Source organism: Mchenga conophoros, linkage group LG18 (genome assembly GCF_057382185.1).
Source record: "Mchenga conophoros isolate Kocher_MC1m ecotype Shallow Benthic linkage group LG18, M_conophoros_male_GT1.1, whole genome shotgun sequence".
NCBI lineage: Eukaryota > Metazoa > Chordata > Actinopteri > Cichliformes > Cichlidae > Mchenga > Mchenga conophoros.
The window spans coordinates 10019818-10037131 of NC_140543.1; the positions used below are offsets into that span (position 1 = coordinate 10019818).

At 40.0% G+C, this 17314-nt stretch overlaps 1 protein-coding gene across 1 annotated transcript; it reads right to left on the bottom strand.

The window, feature by feature from the left end:
- Window positions 1-283: 283 nt before the first annotated feature.
- Window positions 284-7214, bottom strand: LOC146553218 (uncharacterized). Its single transcript, XM_085255765.1, has 5 exons — window positions 7080-7214; window positions 5318-5617; window positions 4967-5236; window positions 2307-2396; window positions 284-889 (listed from the first exon to the last, which is right to left on the bottom strand). Coding segments are annotated over exons 1-5 (720 nt in total). The 5' UTR covers window positions 7138-7214; the 3' UTR covers window positions 284-887.
- Window positions 7215-17314: the final 10100 nt, after the last annotated feature.

Below are 17314 nucleotides of genomic sequence, written 5' to 3' on the forward strand. Positions count from 1 at the left end.
ACTTCATAAACTGATGATCTACTAAGATTTTTCTACACACTTTGAGAAGTTTGATTAGACTGGTTAGTTAAATAGCCATCCTTTATGACCAAGATATGCAAAAGCACATGTCTGAACACACAACACATCAAAACTTGAAGCAGATGGCTTACAGCTGCAGACCACACTGTTTGCCCTTCCTGTCAGCTAAGAACAGGAAACAGAGGCCATAGTTTGCATGTGTTCACCAAAAAAAGATTAAAAATCATTCTAAGAACTGAGACAAAAGGGTCCAACACAGAAATGTCCAAGGTGTATTTAATAAATCGTGTGGTAAACTTGTGGTGACAGGATAATTTCTTTAGTGCATGTAACCATGTAAGTTTTAAAATGTTTTTTTTTTTCACAGACTGTACATGAAATTCACCTTAGTCCACTGACATTACCTGATAAATGATACAAGAGTGTACTTACAGTACTTTTACTTTGAAGTTAAAATATACTGTTGTTGATTTGAGTATAAATAATAATACATTTGTTAGAACTGTAACCTTTTCAATAACAGTTGTTAGTGATAACGTAAAAAGTATTATTAGGTTTACACATGTCATTTCAATGCTACTACATAGGCTGCATTTTCCTGTCCTCCTCCTTTCTTGCTATCTAATGTGTATTCTTGTCCATCAACATCCCAGTGTTTATGACAAATCTATAAATATTTTATAGATATTGAACAAAGAATGTACAGTTTAAAAAAAACAAAGACCTCCCCCCCCAAAGAACAAAACAAGGCAAACAAAACCCAAATAAATAAAAAAAACCAATACATTTTGTTTTGTTTGAACTCATCCATCATCCTTCAGGGCACTCCTGAGAGAATCTGATTACAATATTTGTCCGGTGTGATTTTCTAGAAAAAAATCCAAAATATCATGTTAGATAAATATTATTGTCAAAATAATTTTATCATATATTGTACAATTATGCAAGAATTTTGTGGGCTCCTTTAGGTGGAATAGAATGAATACGAATTCTTGTAGTGGAAGTTACATAAAGTACAAATCAGCAGATGCTTCCGGGTAAGTGAGAAACTTAGTGAGTTACTGAGTGGCTGTATCTTATTATTAATATAGTTTACTTTATAAATAAAATCCATTGTGAACTACACATTACTGACTAAGAAGCCTACAGACACAACACTGTTGTGTCTGTAGGCTTCCGTCAATCTTATATTTTAATTCACAGTTCTTTTCTAGCTGAACACCCTTCTTATCTGTGAACTGTCATATGACTTACAAACACTTAGTTTGTCTGTCACTCCTCTAGCTTGCTCCTCTACAAATAGTTTTTTCAGAATTTCGTAGAACAGAGTTCTCCTGTTTTGTGCATTGGTCCTGGAATAACCTTCAAAATGTAACAAAGATTTCTGCAATGGAATAATACAGTTACTTCTCTTAAAGTGGAGATGAAAAACTACATGTATAGAGTCTGTATAAAATGAATAAAGTGTTTAAAGTTTATAGAACATATTTAACGCCATCTTCTGTCAGTACAGAACATTACAGTACAGCATCAGGTTGGTTGGTTGGTTGCGGTCAATAGACTTACATTATTATATGTTACCTTACTAATAACACAACCAATAACTCAGGGCAACATAACAAGACTAAAAATAGAAATCAGTTTAAGGAGGACATTTCTGTACTGCCCGTGGTGCAACTATAACTTCTGTGTTAACAAATCAAGGATATATTGCTTCTTGATGCATGCTCAATCATCCAGGTAAGGAAAGTCTGCAATAAGTGGGCAGTCTCGTGAGAAACTGAAGACATTACTTGGATGAATGACAAAACATTTCTCCCACATCCAGATGAACAGAATCACCTTTTTGGGAAGGATATACTGCCCATTTTCACTCTTTGTCTCTTTACCGGAAAAACTTGGTGTAAACTAGCATTTATACATGTAGTGTTTCATGCCCACTTAAAGATGATCTTTGCATTATTTTCCTTGTTATTTTAATTCTTTTTTGATTTTTTCGCAGAATTTTTCTATTTGCTTGTGTTTACTGAAGTTGCACTGCATTTGACTTTCTGGGCCACCACTGTTTCAAGTGACAACTGAATCTGTAAAACCTTATACCAAACAAATTTATACTGCTTTACCAAAACATAATTTCAGCTGCACTATAATCATTCTTATGGCATTGCAGAATCATACAAGGAATGCTTTTGTGCATGAAGTGTATGCTTTAATACAATGCTAGATTTCTGTGTATTTAGTGTAGATTCACTGTTGTTGCTGCTTAAAAACAGACTGGGACTTACATTTTGTGACAATGCAAAGGGCAATGAAGACAGACAAGAGAAAGAGACCAACTGAAGTTGAAATCTGAATTAGGGTGGCTCTGCTGTGAACTGTAAAGAAACCAAAACATTGGGTTAGAAACGGTTAGAAACATTGTAATAACTGTACAATTATGTGTTAGGGTAGACTTGCTCTAAAAGCCCAAGCACTCAACTTTTGCAAATGTTGGTTTAAAACCTTTTGAGCTCTGTTAGAGTTTTTCAGTGGCTATTTCAGTGATTGTGATTTTTTTCTAATAACAACTATTAAACAACATATCAACTGCTGTGCCAATTTACTACACCAAATTAGTGTCACAAATATTTGCATACACAAAATGGTATGTTTGCTTCTTCAGAGTGAGGGTAGACCATAATGGTAAATGCATGGTATTCAGGATCAGAACAGAATGTGAAAACTTTTTCAAATTCTTGAAAAATCGGTGGGTTATGGCTCGTGTAAAGGAAACACTATTTTAACTACACTACAGGGAGTGCAGAATTATTAGGCAAGTTGTATTTTTGAGGAATAATTTTATTATTGAACAACAACCATGTTCTCAATGAACCCAAAAAACTCATTAATATCAAAGCTGAATGTTTTTGGAAGTAGTTTTTAGTTTGTTGTTAGTTTTAGCTATTTTAGGGGGATATCTGTGTGTGCAGGTGACTATTACTGTACATAATTATTAGGCGACTTAACAAAAAACAAATATATACCCATTTCAATTATTTATTTTCACCAGTGAAACCAATATAACATCTCCACATTCACAAATATACATTTCTGACATTCAAAAACAAAACAAAAACAAATCAGCGACCAATATAGCCACCTTTCTTTGCAAGGACACTCAAAAGCCTGCCATCCATGGATTCTGTCAGTGTTTTGATCTGTTCACCATCAACATTGCGTGCAGCAGCAACCACAGCCTCCCAGACACTGTTCAGAGAGGTGTACTGTTTTCCCTCCTTGTAAATCTCACATTTGATGATGGACCACAGGTTCTCAACGGGGTTCAGATCAGGTGAACAAGGAGGCCATGTCATTAGTTTTTCTTCTTTTATACCCTTTCTTGCCAGCCACGCTGTGGAGTACTTGGACGCGTGTGATGGAGCATTGTCCTGCATGAAAATCATGTTTTTCTTGAAGGATGCAGACTTCTTCCTGTACCACTGCTTGAAGAAGGTGTCTTCCAGAAACTGGCAGTAGGACTGGGAGTTGAGCTTGACTCCATCCTCAACCCGAAAAGGCCCCACAAGCTCATCTTTGATGATACCAGCCCAAACCAGTACTCCACCTCCACCTTGCTGGCGTCTGAGTCGGACTGGAGCTCTCTGCCCTTTACCAATCCAGCCACGGGCCAATCCATCTGGCCCATCAAGACTCACTCTCATTTCATCAGTCCATAAAACCTTAGAAAAACCAGTCTCGAGATATTTCTTGGCCCAGTCTTGACGTTTCAGCTTGTGTGTCTTGTTCAGTGGTGGTCGTCTTTCAGCCTTTCTTACCTTGGCCATGTCTCTGAGTATTGCACACCTTGTGCTTTTGGGCACTCCAGTGATGTTGCAGCTCTGAAATATGGCCAAACTGGTGGCAAGTGGCATCTTGGCAGCTGCACGCTTGACTTTTCTCAGTTCCATCCATCCATTCGCTTCTGCTTATCCTTTTCAGGGTCGCGGGGGGCGCTGGAGCCCATCCCAGCTGTCATAGGGCGAGAGGCAGGGTACACCCTGGACAGGTCGCCAGTCTGTCGCAGGGCCAACACACAGGGACAGACAACCAATTCGCACTCACATTCATTCGCACATTCACACCTAGTGACAATTTGGATTATTCAATTAACCTATCCCCACAAGCTGCATGTCTTTGGACGGTGGGAGGAAGCCGGAGTACCCGGAGGGAATCCACGCAAACACGGGGAGAACATGCAAACTCCACACAGAAAGACCCCGGCCTGATGTTGGAATTGAACTCAGGACCTTCTTGCTGTGCGGCAACAGTGCTAACCACCGTGCCACCGTGCTGCCCTTTTCTCAGTTCATGGGCAGTTATTTTGCGCCTTGGTTTTTCCACACGCTTCTTGCGACCCTGTTGACTATTTTGAATGAAACGCTTGATTGTTCGATGATCACGCTTCAGAAGCTTTGCAATTTTGAGACTGCTGCATCCCTCTGCAAGATATCTCACTATTTTTGACTTTTATGAGCCTGTCAAGTCCTTCTTCTGACCCATTTTGCCAAAGGAAAGGACGTTACCTAATAATTATCCACACCTGATATAGGGTGTTGATGTCATTAGACCACACCCCTTCTCATTACAGAGATGCACATCACCTAATATGCTTAATTGGTAGTAGGCTTTCGAGCCTATACAGCTTGGAGTAGGACAACATGCATGAAGAGGATGATGTGGACAAAATACTCATTTGCCTAATAATTCTGCACTCCCTGTAGAATTCTTCACCAAACCAAACATGGGAGGTTTTGAGAATTTAACAGAAACCTTTTGTTTCACCTGGAAACAGATAAAATCCTTAGGATAAAAAAAATGCTTTTAGGTTTACAATTCTTTGTTCACTGAGCTGAATAATATATTAAACTGGATTTATCATTCATATCATCATTGCTCTTATACTTACCTGTAATTGCCTTGCAGTCAAACTTGATCTTATTGTATTCCCAGCTAACTTGGTTGCTGTGATTACACAGGATAAAGTCTTGGTGGCGGTAGACAATGAAAGAGGATGAATAGTTTGTGGGTTTTTCTTTGACCTGAGAGCAGTTTTTGTCATCACATCTAAAAGAATGGTGGATGGATGAATCCACTGTGCTGCAGGTCACAGCAAGGACACAGGACTCTGAGCTGCCAGACACAGAGTCCACTGTCAGGTGTACTGGAGAAACTGGATCTGAAGAGGAACAGACATGAAGAGATTTAAAACAGGTCTATGCCTGACCAATATTTCAAAAAGATTAAAAAAGAAACCTACCTTGGATTATGACCTTGTATTCAGCTACCTTTTGGTCTACATTGCTAACCATGAGTGCAGTATAATCTCCACTGTCACTGTGTTGCACATTCTTTAATAGCAAAGAGTAATTTTGCCTGAAGAGCTCAGCCCTTCCTTCATATTTGTCAAACACAACTGGATCATTATTAAAAGCACATTTAGCTACATTGTTAGTTTTATTAAATTTCCAGATCAAATCTGTTTTTTTGTCTAGTACAACAGATCTCCCTATATCCAGATGTAAGTCCTTTCCATGCCGCACAAACACATATTGGAACTCTAAAAGAACAGAAATATAAAAAAAAAACAGAATTAAAAAAAGAACGACAACACAAATATCAGAATTATGTGCATAAAGCTACATATGGTCAAATGTAATTTAATGACAGAAGGTGATGTCAACTTAATATCACTAAAATAATGTGAAATAGCATTTAATTCACCTAAAACTATATCAGATTCACTTCTCTATATTCTCCTGCCCAATCTGAGAAGTGAAACGTGGAAAATGCCTCCAGTCAGTTGAGGTGGTGCCAAGCAAATTATATGGGCTTCATAGATAGAAAACCTGCTCCCACTAAAAGGGATGGTTTCACTTTCACACTATTATACAGAGATGTGCTTAAATGTATTAAACTTCACAAAACATGACTATCCAGAGTTCTGAGCAGCAGGTAAGGATTTAATCTGTTTGCTATTAGTTATTTAATATTACTTCCACAACTGTTCTGTCACATTGTCTCTCCAAAACCTTCAGTTGTGTTTTTGGGGAACTTCCTCATTATTTTAAATCAAACTTGTCCTGACATTTGGGATAGAAACAAAATATTTAAAATATTCCCAATTTTTATCTGATCACTTTTAAATAGTATTTAAATGTATAATAATGAACTATACAACACTGTGAGGAAAACAAATCTGTACGCGTCCATCTAAAAATACTGAAACTAAATTTAAGGAAGTGATCCCTCTTCTTTTATTTTCGTCTGCGTCATGTACCAACATAATACAGAGCAACTACCTAAACGTCATTCTCTGTCATTTATCTCACTAACAGCAAAACAACCTCACTGTATATGATGATGTGTACTGCAGATCCTCTGAAAAGAGGATGAGACAAGGAAAATACAACTAAATTGAAGGCAAGCAAGTAACTTAATACTGGAACATCACAGGAACACTGACTTAACATACACACGGAACACAGAAAAGCAGGAAAACTGGGAATTAACTATAAGCAATAAGTGTTCTTGGGGAGACATGAACAAATTATGTCTTTTATGATTAAAACATTATGAAAGAAAAAAACACAACCTAAACAGAAATTAGCTTTATAATGCTGGGAAACAAAACATAAAATACATCTAGAAAACAAAACTCTTGACATATAATACAAAATTAAATTAAAATGTTGAACTTAAAACAAACGCACCCAGGACTGTGACAAAACCACTTTTGTAACGGTTAGCCCAAACTTCCTAGTAGCTTACAGCGCTCTGGAATTTTTTTTCAGAAATGCTCTCTCTCCATTTGATGTATTATGATGTGCCTGTCAGCTTATATAAAACATGTCAATACCTGTTTATTATTTATTTATATTACATTTACTTGACTTTCTTCCTCTCATTCCCTAATGGCTTTATTTGCTGTACAAATTTTACAATATTCATTAGTGCTGAGGTAACACCTAGGTTTAAAGATAAATTGAGTTCATCCAGTTAGTATAAAAGTTGGTTCTTACCATTTACTTCACATGAACACAGCCATAAAAAAGCGCTAAAAAACACAATCCGCTCCATCTTGACACAGCTTCACAGCTTTGGTTTGAGAAAGCAGAAACACTCCCTGCACACGTGACAGTTTGATTCCAGTCAACTGAGTCATTTGCCAGAATGTACTTGTTAAGTTCCTTTTCTAATACCCTAGTCTCACATCCTTTGCTCGCATCTCTGGTGAAAGGGACTGAGAGGAATCAAGTACGTGCAATTTCGGAAATTACAAAGCAGGTTTGTGTGTTGATGTGGAGAACGGTCGGATCGAGAGAGACTGAAGTTCAGTTCACCTCTCATTACATCTGAGAGAGGGTGAAAAGGCTTAAAGTGCTAAATCACTCTTTTCTTTGTGCGTTTTTGGTAATTGTAACTTTATTCTTTATAATATATAATTGGACATAAAATTGGAAATCAGCTCACAGTTGGAAATTCCAGCAGAGACACCAGAGGGATTGATGGCTGCCCAGAAGGTGGACTTACAGTGGGGCAAAAAAGTATTTAGTCAGCCACCGATTGTGCAAGTTCCCCCACTTAAAATGATGACAGAGGTCAGTAATTTGCACCAGAGGTACACGTCAACTGTGAGAGGCAGAATGTGAAAAAAAAATCCATGAATTCACATGGTAGGATTTGTAAAGAATTTATCCGTAAATCAGGGTGGAAAATAAGTATTTGGTCACCTCAAACATGGAAAATCTCTGGCTCTCACAGACCTGTAACGTCTTCTGTAAGACACTTTTCTGTCCCCCACTCGTTACCTGTATGAATGGCACCTGTTTGAACTCATCATCTGTATAAAAGACACCTGTCCACAGCCTCAAACAGTCAGACTCCAAACTCTGCCATGGCCAAGACCAAAGAGCTCTCGAAGGACACCAGGAAAAGTATTGTAGACCTGCACCAGACTGGGAAGAGTGAATCTACAATAGGCAAGCAGCTTGGTGTGAAGAAATCAACTGTGGGAGCAATCATCAGAAAATGGAAGACATACAAGACCACTGATAATCTCCCTCGATCTGGGGCTCCACGCAAGATCTCATCCCGTTGGGTCAAAATGATCATGAGAACGGTGAGCAAAGATCCCAGAACCACACGGGGGGGGACCTGGTGAATGACCTGCAGAGAGCTGGGACCAAAGTAACAAAGGTCACCATCAGTAACACACTACAACGGCAGGGAATCAAATCCCGCAGTGCCAGACGTGTTCCGCTGCTGAAGCCAGTGCATGTCCAGGCCCGTCTGAAGTTTGCCAGAGAGCACATGGATGATACAGCAGAGGATTGGGAGAATGTCATGTGGTCAGATGAAACCAAAGTAGAACTTTTTGGTATAAACTCAACTCGTCGTGTTTGGAGGACGAAGAATACTGAGTTGCATCCCAAGAACACCATACCTACTGTGAAGCATGGGGGTGGAAACCAGGGGCGGAGCGTGGGGGTGGCTTACTGGGCTTAAGCCCGGGTTGTTTTGTCAGAAGCCCGGGGTCTTTTGGAGTGTAATTTTTTCATAGTTAGATGCCTGGCTGACAACTGTATAAAACAAAAAGTACACACAATATTCGAAGCACATAGTGCACACTGTGGGAATTTACGACTGTGCGTGAATCCCCCCTGATATTGGTATGATCCGAGCTCAGGCACTAAGCGACTGAGTGAGGGGGCGGGGCAGCTGCTGCCTGTGAGTGCGCTGTTGGAGAAACGGAGCCAGCCATACTAAGGAGAGCTTAAGTTTGACCAGGTACCAAAGACAATCATTCATACCATACAAATAATGTAAATATGACGGTGCATCACGAAAGATTGATATCAAACTGATCACTTGACCAATAATACGTTACTTGCTCTTCAAGTGAATCAACAAATGGCGAAATGAAAAGCCGAACAAATGCTATTTTTTTAGAGAGTCTTAGCTTACCTGTGTTTATTTCATATTTTCAGTTCTTACCCTCCCCGACTAAATCGGTTTCAGTAATGCACTGAAATATAAGAATGGACATTAGAGGGTTCTTTCAAAGAAAAAACTCAGGTAAATGTTATTTTATATATTATGCTTTGTATGTTGTTCAGTATATTTCTATGCAAAACAAGAGGGATTTCAGTACACAGCAGGATATTCACATTTGTAACCAGATATTTACACTTTAGGGAGAAAACATAAAACATTTTTTCCTGTACAACATCAATTTAGAGTAAACTTTTGTTTTAGATAAATATTGAAATATATTTTGAATTAGTTAAATGTCAGAATAAAGAGAGACAGAGCTGTCTATTTTTTATCACTTTCATTAAATTTAGGAGTACATATACACTAAGTTTATTATTAATTAATAAGAAAACTCCAGAGGATTCCATTCTGAGCTGAAGAAGCTTCTGATAGGTTAGTAGAGTCCATGTGAGTAAATTGGTGGCACAGCTGTGGATGCATATAAGGCAAAACACAGAGCCTGTTTCTTTGAAATGGGAAAATCAAGAGATGTCAACCAAAACACCAGGAAAAGAACTGTGGAGCTCCATAAATGTGGCTCAATTTTGAATACAATTTGGTGCCATTTGCAATTAAGAAATACAGATAGTTTCTCTCTTTACTCTTAAAGTTAACAAATATGTTTTTTATATTTATCAATCTAAAAAAATAAACATTTAGTCTGATTTGATCTTACAATTAAAAACGTGTTTGTGTTTTGATCTGAAGAGTACATAAATATGTGGTTTCAACTGTATATTTGATGATTGTCAGCACAAAGAGGGAGAGAGAGGAACAGAGAGGGAGATGGAGAATGAGGACAGAACAGAGATGGAACAAGAGCAGGTGAGACACACATGTTAGTCAAATGGTTGCTTACCAAAAGTATCACTGTATCATAGGTACTCATGTATCTAGTACCTAGTGTTTCTTTTTAGGTTTGCTATTTTTCAAATTCTATATTTATTAAGTTATGCAGGCTTGTTTGCACAACAAGGCTAAATAATTATATAAACTTTTCTCAATCTAAATAGTGGACTTTGGTAGAATTAAAAAAATAAGTGTAGTGCAGGTCTATGATGATTTTTAGTGCTACTATCATCTAGTTCTGATTCTGGTTCTGTCTTGGTTAAGTCCTCAGTAGTCCTGAATTTGAACTCTTGTAGTCCTGTTTTAATTCCGGATCAGTTCTGGGTCTGGTTGAATCGGGGTTTAGTCCCTGTGTCTTGATACAGCCCCGATTTTGTTCTGCCTTGCTGCTTAATTAAAAAACTAGTTTAAGGTGTCCTGCACATGTGATATATATTTTTTCCCTATATGAAGTCATTCTTTTTTGAACAAAAGTCAAAACAGAGCCTATTAATCTTTCAGTCATTTCTACCCCCCCCCCCCCCCCCCCCCAAAAAAAAAAAAAAAAAAAAAAAAATCCCACATGCATACTACCCTTTAGGGCTAAGCCCCGGGTGTTTCAAATGTCTGGCTCCGCCTCTGGTGGAAACATCATGCTATGGGGCTGTTTTTCTGCCAAGGGGACAGGACGACTGATCCGTGTTAAGGACAGAATGAATGGGGCCATGTATCGTGAGATTTTGAGCCAAAACCTCCTTCCATCAGTGAGAACTTTGAAGATGAAACGCGGCTGGGTCTTCCAACATGACAATGATCCAAAACACACCGCCCGGGCAACAAAGGAGTGGCTCCGTAAGAAGCATTTGAAAGTCCTGGAGTGGCTTAACCAGTCTCCAGACCTCAACCCCGTAGAAAATCTGTGGTTGAAAGTCCGTGTTGCTCGGCGACAGCCCCAAAACATCACTGCTCTCGAGAAGATCTGCATGGAGGAATGGGCCAAAATACCAGCTACTGTGTGTGCAAACCTGGTAAAGACCTATAGTAAACGTTTGACCTCTGTTATTGCCAACAAAGGTTATGTTACAAAGTACTGAGTTGTATTTTTGTTATTGACCAAATACTTATTTGCCACCCTGATTTACGAATAAATTCTTTACAAATCCTACCATGTGAATTCATGGATTTTTTTTTCACATTCTGTCTCTCACAGTTGAAGTGTACCTCTGGTGCAAATTACTGACCTCTGTCATCATTTTAGGTGGGGGAACTTGCACAATCGGTGGCTGACTAAATACTTTTTTGCCCCACTGTACAAAGTGGACTTGGATTCAGCTCCATCTCTGCTCATCATCAGCATTGCCATATTGTCTTATAATTCTGAGAAGGATTTGGACTTCCATGGTTTTCTTTAGTGGATTGCAGCTCACTTTGAGAAGATTTGGGGTCCCTTTGTATTTCAGGAGGACAAGAGTTGGCTACTAAACATAAAAGTGATGTTAAATCACCAACATATGCTCCTCTTCACAAAGCAGGAGTAAGCAGCCACAATGCACAGCTCACTAATTGCAGAGAAGAGTCAGCTACACAAAAAAAGGCCGCACCTACTGTAAGGCAGGAAGCAGACATACAGGGTCAAAATCACAGGAACACAGTCATATATGGGATAATGAAGACAGAATCATATTTACACCCAAAAAAATGTATCATTTTAACATCAACATTGCTCTATACGCGACTCAAAACCACCCAGTTACCCTCTGACATGTGTTTTTAGGTTTTACATATAGGTGTTGGCAGTAAAACTGGTGTATATTATTATAAATCATAAGCTCTCCCCAATGACAATAAACTCATTAGCTGAAATAGTGAAGCAGTGCTATCAGACTCTGTTACCTGTTACCTGTAACATAGTTTGTTCTTACATTGGCAGTAATAACACGGTGTCAAGCATGGCTCTGCTTTCCTGATCTAATTAACTCAGAACATAAAATATGAAACAGAGTTTTCACAAAACAAATGTACTTTCTATGAATGCAACATTAGTCCGCTTATAGTCCCTCAGATTTATGTTCTGCAACTACATCATCAGACTGAGCTCTTGATTATAGAGGCAGGGGGGACTGCTAAGCATTCTGATTGGCTAGTGGTTAATCGGAACTATTGGTCCCAGTGTAAATAATGATCAACCCATGCAGGTAATACAAGAGATGATAAGATGGAGTTTTTAAGAACTATGAATGCATAAAGGCATAATAGACATGCTGGTCCAGTGTATCCATTTCACACTTTGTCTCTCCAAAGAATGACATGACATGGACACACATGCAGAACTTCCTGAGCGAACAGGAAAGGGAAATGGATTTTGAAATGAGGAGTGGAATCGCCATTTTAAAAAGCATTTAGAAAATCACTTTATTAAATTGGAATTCAAAAAAAGTTTTTGAAATGAAGTTTTTAAAAAGCATTTTGAAAATCAGTTTATTAAACTGGAATTCAAAAAATGAATTTACAAATGCAGAATTCATTCCACAATTCATTATTTAAGCACAGAATTCTTTATTTCGATGCGTGTGACTCTTGTGGTTCTCCATAGAAACGTAAGGTCTGTAATCAGAAACACCCCACAATCTTATATATCCACTCCAAGCAGAGGGAAAGTGTTTCGGTGCAAACTAAAGGAGAAGAAGAACCACCAGATGAAGGTCCTTCGTGTGCTGTTCAAAGCAGTGGTGTTACTGGGGTCGGTGAGCAAAATAGTGCTCTGTTCATAATACCAGTTAGAATGAAGTCCGAGAATGGCAATCAGTCACTGATAACCTATGCTTTTCTGGATCCTGGGAGTTCAGCTTCATTTTGTACTGAAGGGCTCATGAATAAGCTGAATCTTTCAAGAAGGAAAACTGGGATTCTTTTGCATATAATGGGTCAGGAGAAAATGGTCAGCAGTTATGTTGTTTCAGATTTGGAAGTAGCTGGCTTGGATTTGGATCACTACTGTGAGTTGCCTGACTTATTTACACAGAAAAGCATGCTCCAGCACCCCCTGCGACCCTGAAAAGGATAAGCAGATGGATGTTTCAAATTTTACAATGACCCTGATGAAGGCCGCAAGCCGAAACGTATTGGTAACTGCTTTATTTGTCACTGCAATGTTACACGTACATGTTACATGCAGGTCCTTTGCCACATGACTTCCCCTCTCTCTGTATAGAGAGGACAAATGTATGGTTGGGATGAGCAGAGTAGTTTTTATATTAAATTTAAGGAAAGATTGTTGAAGTTTGATCCTGTAGCCTGAATCAAATCTACTGAGCTATAACTTCTGTGTTTATGCCTGTCTAGTCTGTACTATTATGAATATGAGTGAGACTTTCTGCTCCCAAGCACCAAAGCTGCTGTGAAACTGTGGTCAGCTCAGACCTAAACTATAACACCTTAATTTAGTAAGACCTGTCAAACATTCAGACTGAGCTGTTGATGCAAGAGGTGTTAAAACTTTAGATCTATGAAAAAGGAAGTGGTTATCAATGCATGAACAGGGAACTACTCAAAGGGTGTAGCCAGTTTTTTGTTTGTTTTTTGTTAAACTACGTAACACTGATTTGTGAATAATTCAAGGATAGAAAAGGCACCTAATTTGAGGGATGAATCATATCAGACAACATACACAGCAGAAACAGTCATTTGTGCATGTGAAGGCATCTGCTCAAATACATGTTTAAAGCAACCTTCAATCTTCATTAAAGAGGTGGAGGAGTAAGGATGTGGATGTGCAAGTAGAAGACAACAGATAAGGAAGATTTAGAGCAGTGCAGAGGGTAGAGGGTATGCAAAGAGTACAAACCAATTCTTCTCCCATTGCAATACAAAGTTGGTTACTATATGTACCAACAGAATTAGTGATTTCCAACATTATATTGCTCCTTTAGTATACTATCAAGTACACGCCAATGCTATTGTTTGGCCTGTTGATGCAAACTGATGTACTTAATTGTATTACTAGTCAACATGACAACTTTATGTATAACTGTGGCCAGAAGTACATACACACACACAGGGGCATGAATGTTACGGTAATTTGGGGTAACCAAAAGATGTGCATCCAATTCTGTCACTAAAGATTTATGCTATATATTCATTCAAAGAAAATGTTAATTACAATCCAACTTTGGTGGATATAATTTGACATGAAATTGAAATGACAGGTATCGGGATATGGTGTATGAGGACACAAGATGCAGAGGCTGTTGGAGGTTTAACAAAAGGCATGCTCTATATTGAGCTGATATATAAGAAAAAAATAACACATGAGGTAAAACTAGACAGAAAAACAAATCCTATACAAAAACTTTAAAACTCACTAAGGAACACATAGGGGGCGAAGACCAGGAGACAAGAATAACACTGGGGAACTGAACGGTACACTCTGATGTAGGACAAAAGGAGGCCTGAGACAAGACATACACAGGAGGGTGATGAGGGGAAGTGGAGTATAGAGGAGGAATCATGAGACAAGGAAGTAAACCTGACACAAAACACACAACACAATAGACTGTCACAATAAACAGGACATGTAACAAACAGACACAGAGACCCAGACTAAAGAAAATGAGCCTCCTTACAGCTTGATAGCTTTATTTTAGATCAGTCTTGCATTTATAGACAATCACAGCTGTTATACGTTGGCACAAAGTCTGAGGACTTCTTTATTATCAGCTTATAACTGCTGTTTACAGTTCTTTACTGGTCAGTTAAGGCATAAGGAAAATGACGGTCTGAGGAAAAAGGACCCAAATGCAGGAAAAATGTACTGACAGAAAAGCTTTTGTGTCTGAAAGGAGCTTGAGGTAGTCAACCCATGACACATACTGCATTTCATACATTGTTAACAGAATGATTACAATCATAACACATCTATTTAATACCAGCTTTGGACAATGAGATTGGTTCACATAATATTAGTACCACCTTTTCAAATTTAAAACATTCTAAAACAGTTACAGTTCAGTTACTTTGTTTGTGTTGAGCAACTGCTGCCAAAGAGAAAAAAATAACTCAAGTCTTCAAAAACATTTATAAATAAGTATTAGGCAATACTAACTTTACTTTAAGCTCTGCTCCTTACAACACATTCATCAAAAATGTAAAAAAAACAAAAAAACAAAAAAACCACCCAGCTCGCCCCTGCGGGCGGTTTATCCTTCAAGCTCGGGTCCTCTACCAGAGGCCTGGGAGCTTGAGGGTCCTGCGCAGTATCTTAGCTGTTCCCAGGAGTGCACTCTTCTGGACAGAGATCTCCGATGTTGTTCCCGGGATCTGCTGGAGCCACTCGCCTAGCTTGGGAGTCAACGCACCTAGTGCTCCGATTACCACGGGGACCACTTTTACCTTCACCCTCCACATCCTCTCGAGCTCTTCTCTGAGCCCTTGGTATTTCTCCAGCTTCTCGTGTTCCTTCTTTCTGATGTTGCTGTCATTCGGAAGCGCTACATCGATCACTACGGCCATCTTCTTCTGTTTGTCTACCACCACTATGTCCGGTTGGTTAGCCACCACCATTTTGTCCGTCTGTATCTGGAAGTCCCACAGGATCTTAGCTCGGTCATTCTCCACCACCCTTGGGGGCATCTCCCATTTTGACCTTGGAACTTCCAGGCCATATTCGGCACAGATGTTTCTGTATACTATAACGGCCACTTGGTTATGGCGTTCCATGTATGTCTTGCCTGCTAGCATCTTGCACCCTGCTGTTATGTGCTGGATTGTCTCAGGGGCATCTTTACACAGCCTGCACCTGGGGTTTTGCCTGGTGTGATAGACCCCAGCGTCTATGGATCTTGTACTCAGAGCTTGTTCTTGTGCTGCCATGATTAGTGCCTCTGTGCTGTCTTTCAGTCCAGCTTTGTCCAGCCACTGGTAGGATTTCTGGATATCAGCCACCTCCTCTATCTGCCGGTGGTACATACCGTGCAGGGGCCTGTCCTTCCATGATGGTTCCTCGTCTCCCTCCTCTTTCTTGGGTTTCTGCTGCCTGAAGTATTCACTGAGCACTCGGTCAGTTGGGGCCATCTTCCCAATGTATTCTTGGATATTCGTTGTCTCATCCTGGACTGTGGTGCTGACACTCACCAGTTCCCGGCCCCCTTCCTTCCGCTTAGCGTACAGCCTCAGGGTGCTGGACTTGGGGTGAAACCCTCCATGCATGGTAAGGAGCTTTCTTGTCTTTATGTCAGTGGCTTCTATCTCCTCCTTTGGGCAACTTATTATACCAGCTGGGTACCTAATCACGGGCAGGGCGTAGGTGTTGATAGCCCAGATCTTGTTCTTACCATTCAGCTGACTCCTCAGGACTTGCCTGACCCTCTGCAGGTACTTGGTGGTTGCAGCTTCCCTAGCTGCCTCTTCATGGTTCCCATTCGCCTGCGGGATCCCCAGGTACTTCTAACTGTCCTCTATGTCTGCAATGTTGCCTTCTGGTAGCTCGATCCCCTCAGTTCTGACTACCCTGAGTCAGAACACTGAGCATTGCCGTTATGGGTTGCGTTGTTCTCCCATATGCTCTTCCAGTATTGCTCCGTCTCCAGCCTTGGTGGTGCTGTTCTCTTATTGTTCCCTTGCCACTGAGAGTACACCTTTGCCGGTTCTGTGGAGAACAGCTGGTTTATTCTCCTGCCTTCTATCTCTCTGGTGTACCTCCTCAAGCGGCTGGCCAAGGCTGTAACTCTTTGCTTGGCAGTTTCCAAGGCCTCAGGTATGAACAGCTTGCTGTATTTTTTATGCACCTTCTTTGTTGCACCTTTCTGCAACTCCGTTAGTTGGCTAACCTCCCTCCGTGCTACTTTGATCTTGCCCTCTAGCCTCCTTCTCCATGGAGGGTACTGCTCTTTCTGGCTGTTCAACTTATAGCCAAGCATCTAACTGATCACTGCTGCCGTATTGTAGATCAGCTTATTAGTGTCGGTAATCGTGGCTGTAGGTATCATCCGTAGTGCTGCATTAACATCATCGAGTAGACCTTCTGAGGGTTCTTCACGTAATCTTGGTAACCGGCTACGGGGGATCCAGGTTTCAAGCTTGGCCATGATCCTATCTTTCAGGTCAGTTCCTCTCGCACTCAACGATCCTTCTCCTATCGCACTTGGGACTTTGTACCCAATCTCGGGTGGGGGTGATGATATCTCCCCCCTGACCTGGTGTCCTGGCTCCCCCTTGCCGTAGTATTTATGTTGTACCTCGTCAATCTCTAGCTGTGAGAGCAGTCCCTTCTTTCGAATGTTGGGACACTGAGCTACTAGTTGTTTCGCCGTCATTGTGGATGTTGGGTATCGAAGACCATCAAGTCCAGCAAAAGCACACCTTACAGAAGCCTCAGTTAGTCCTCAACATAAAATCT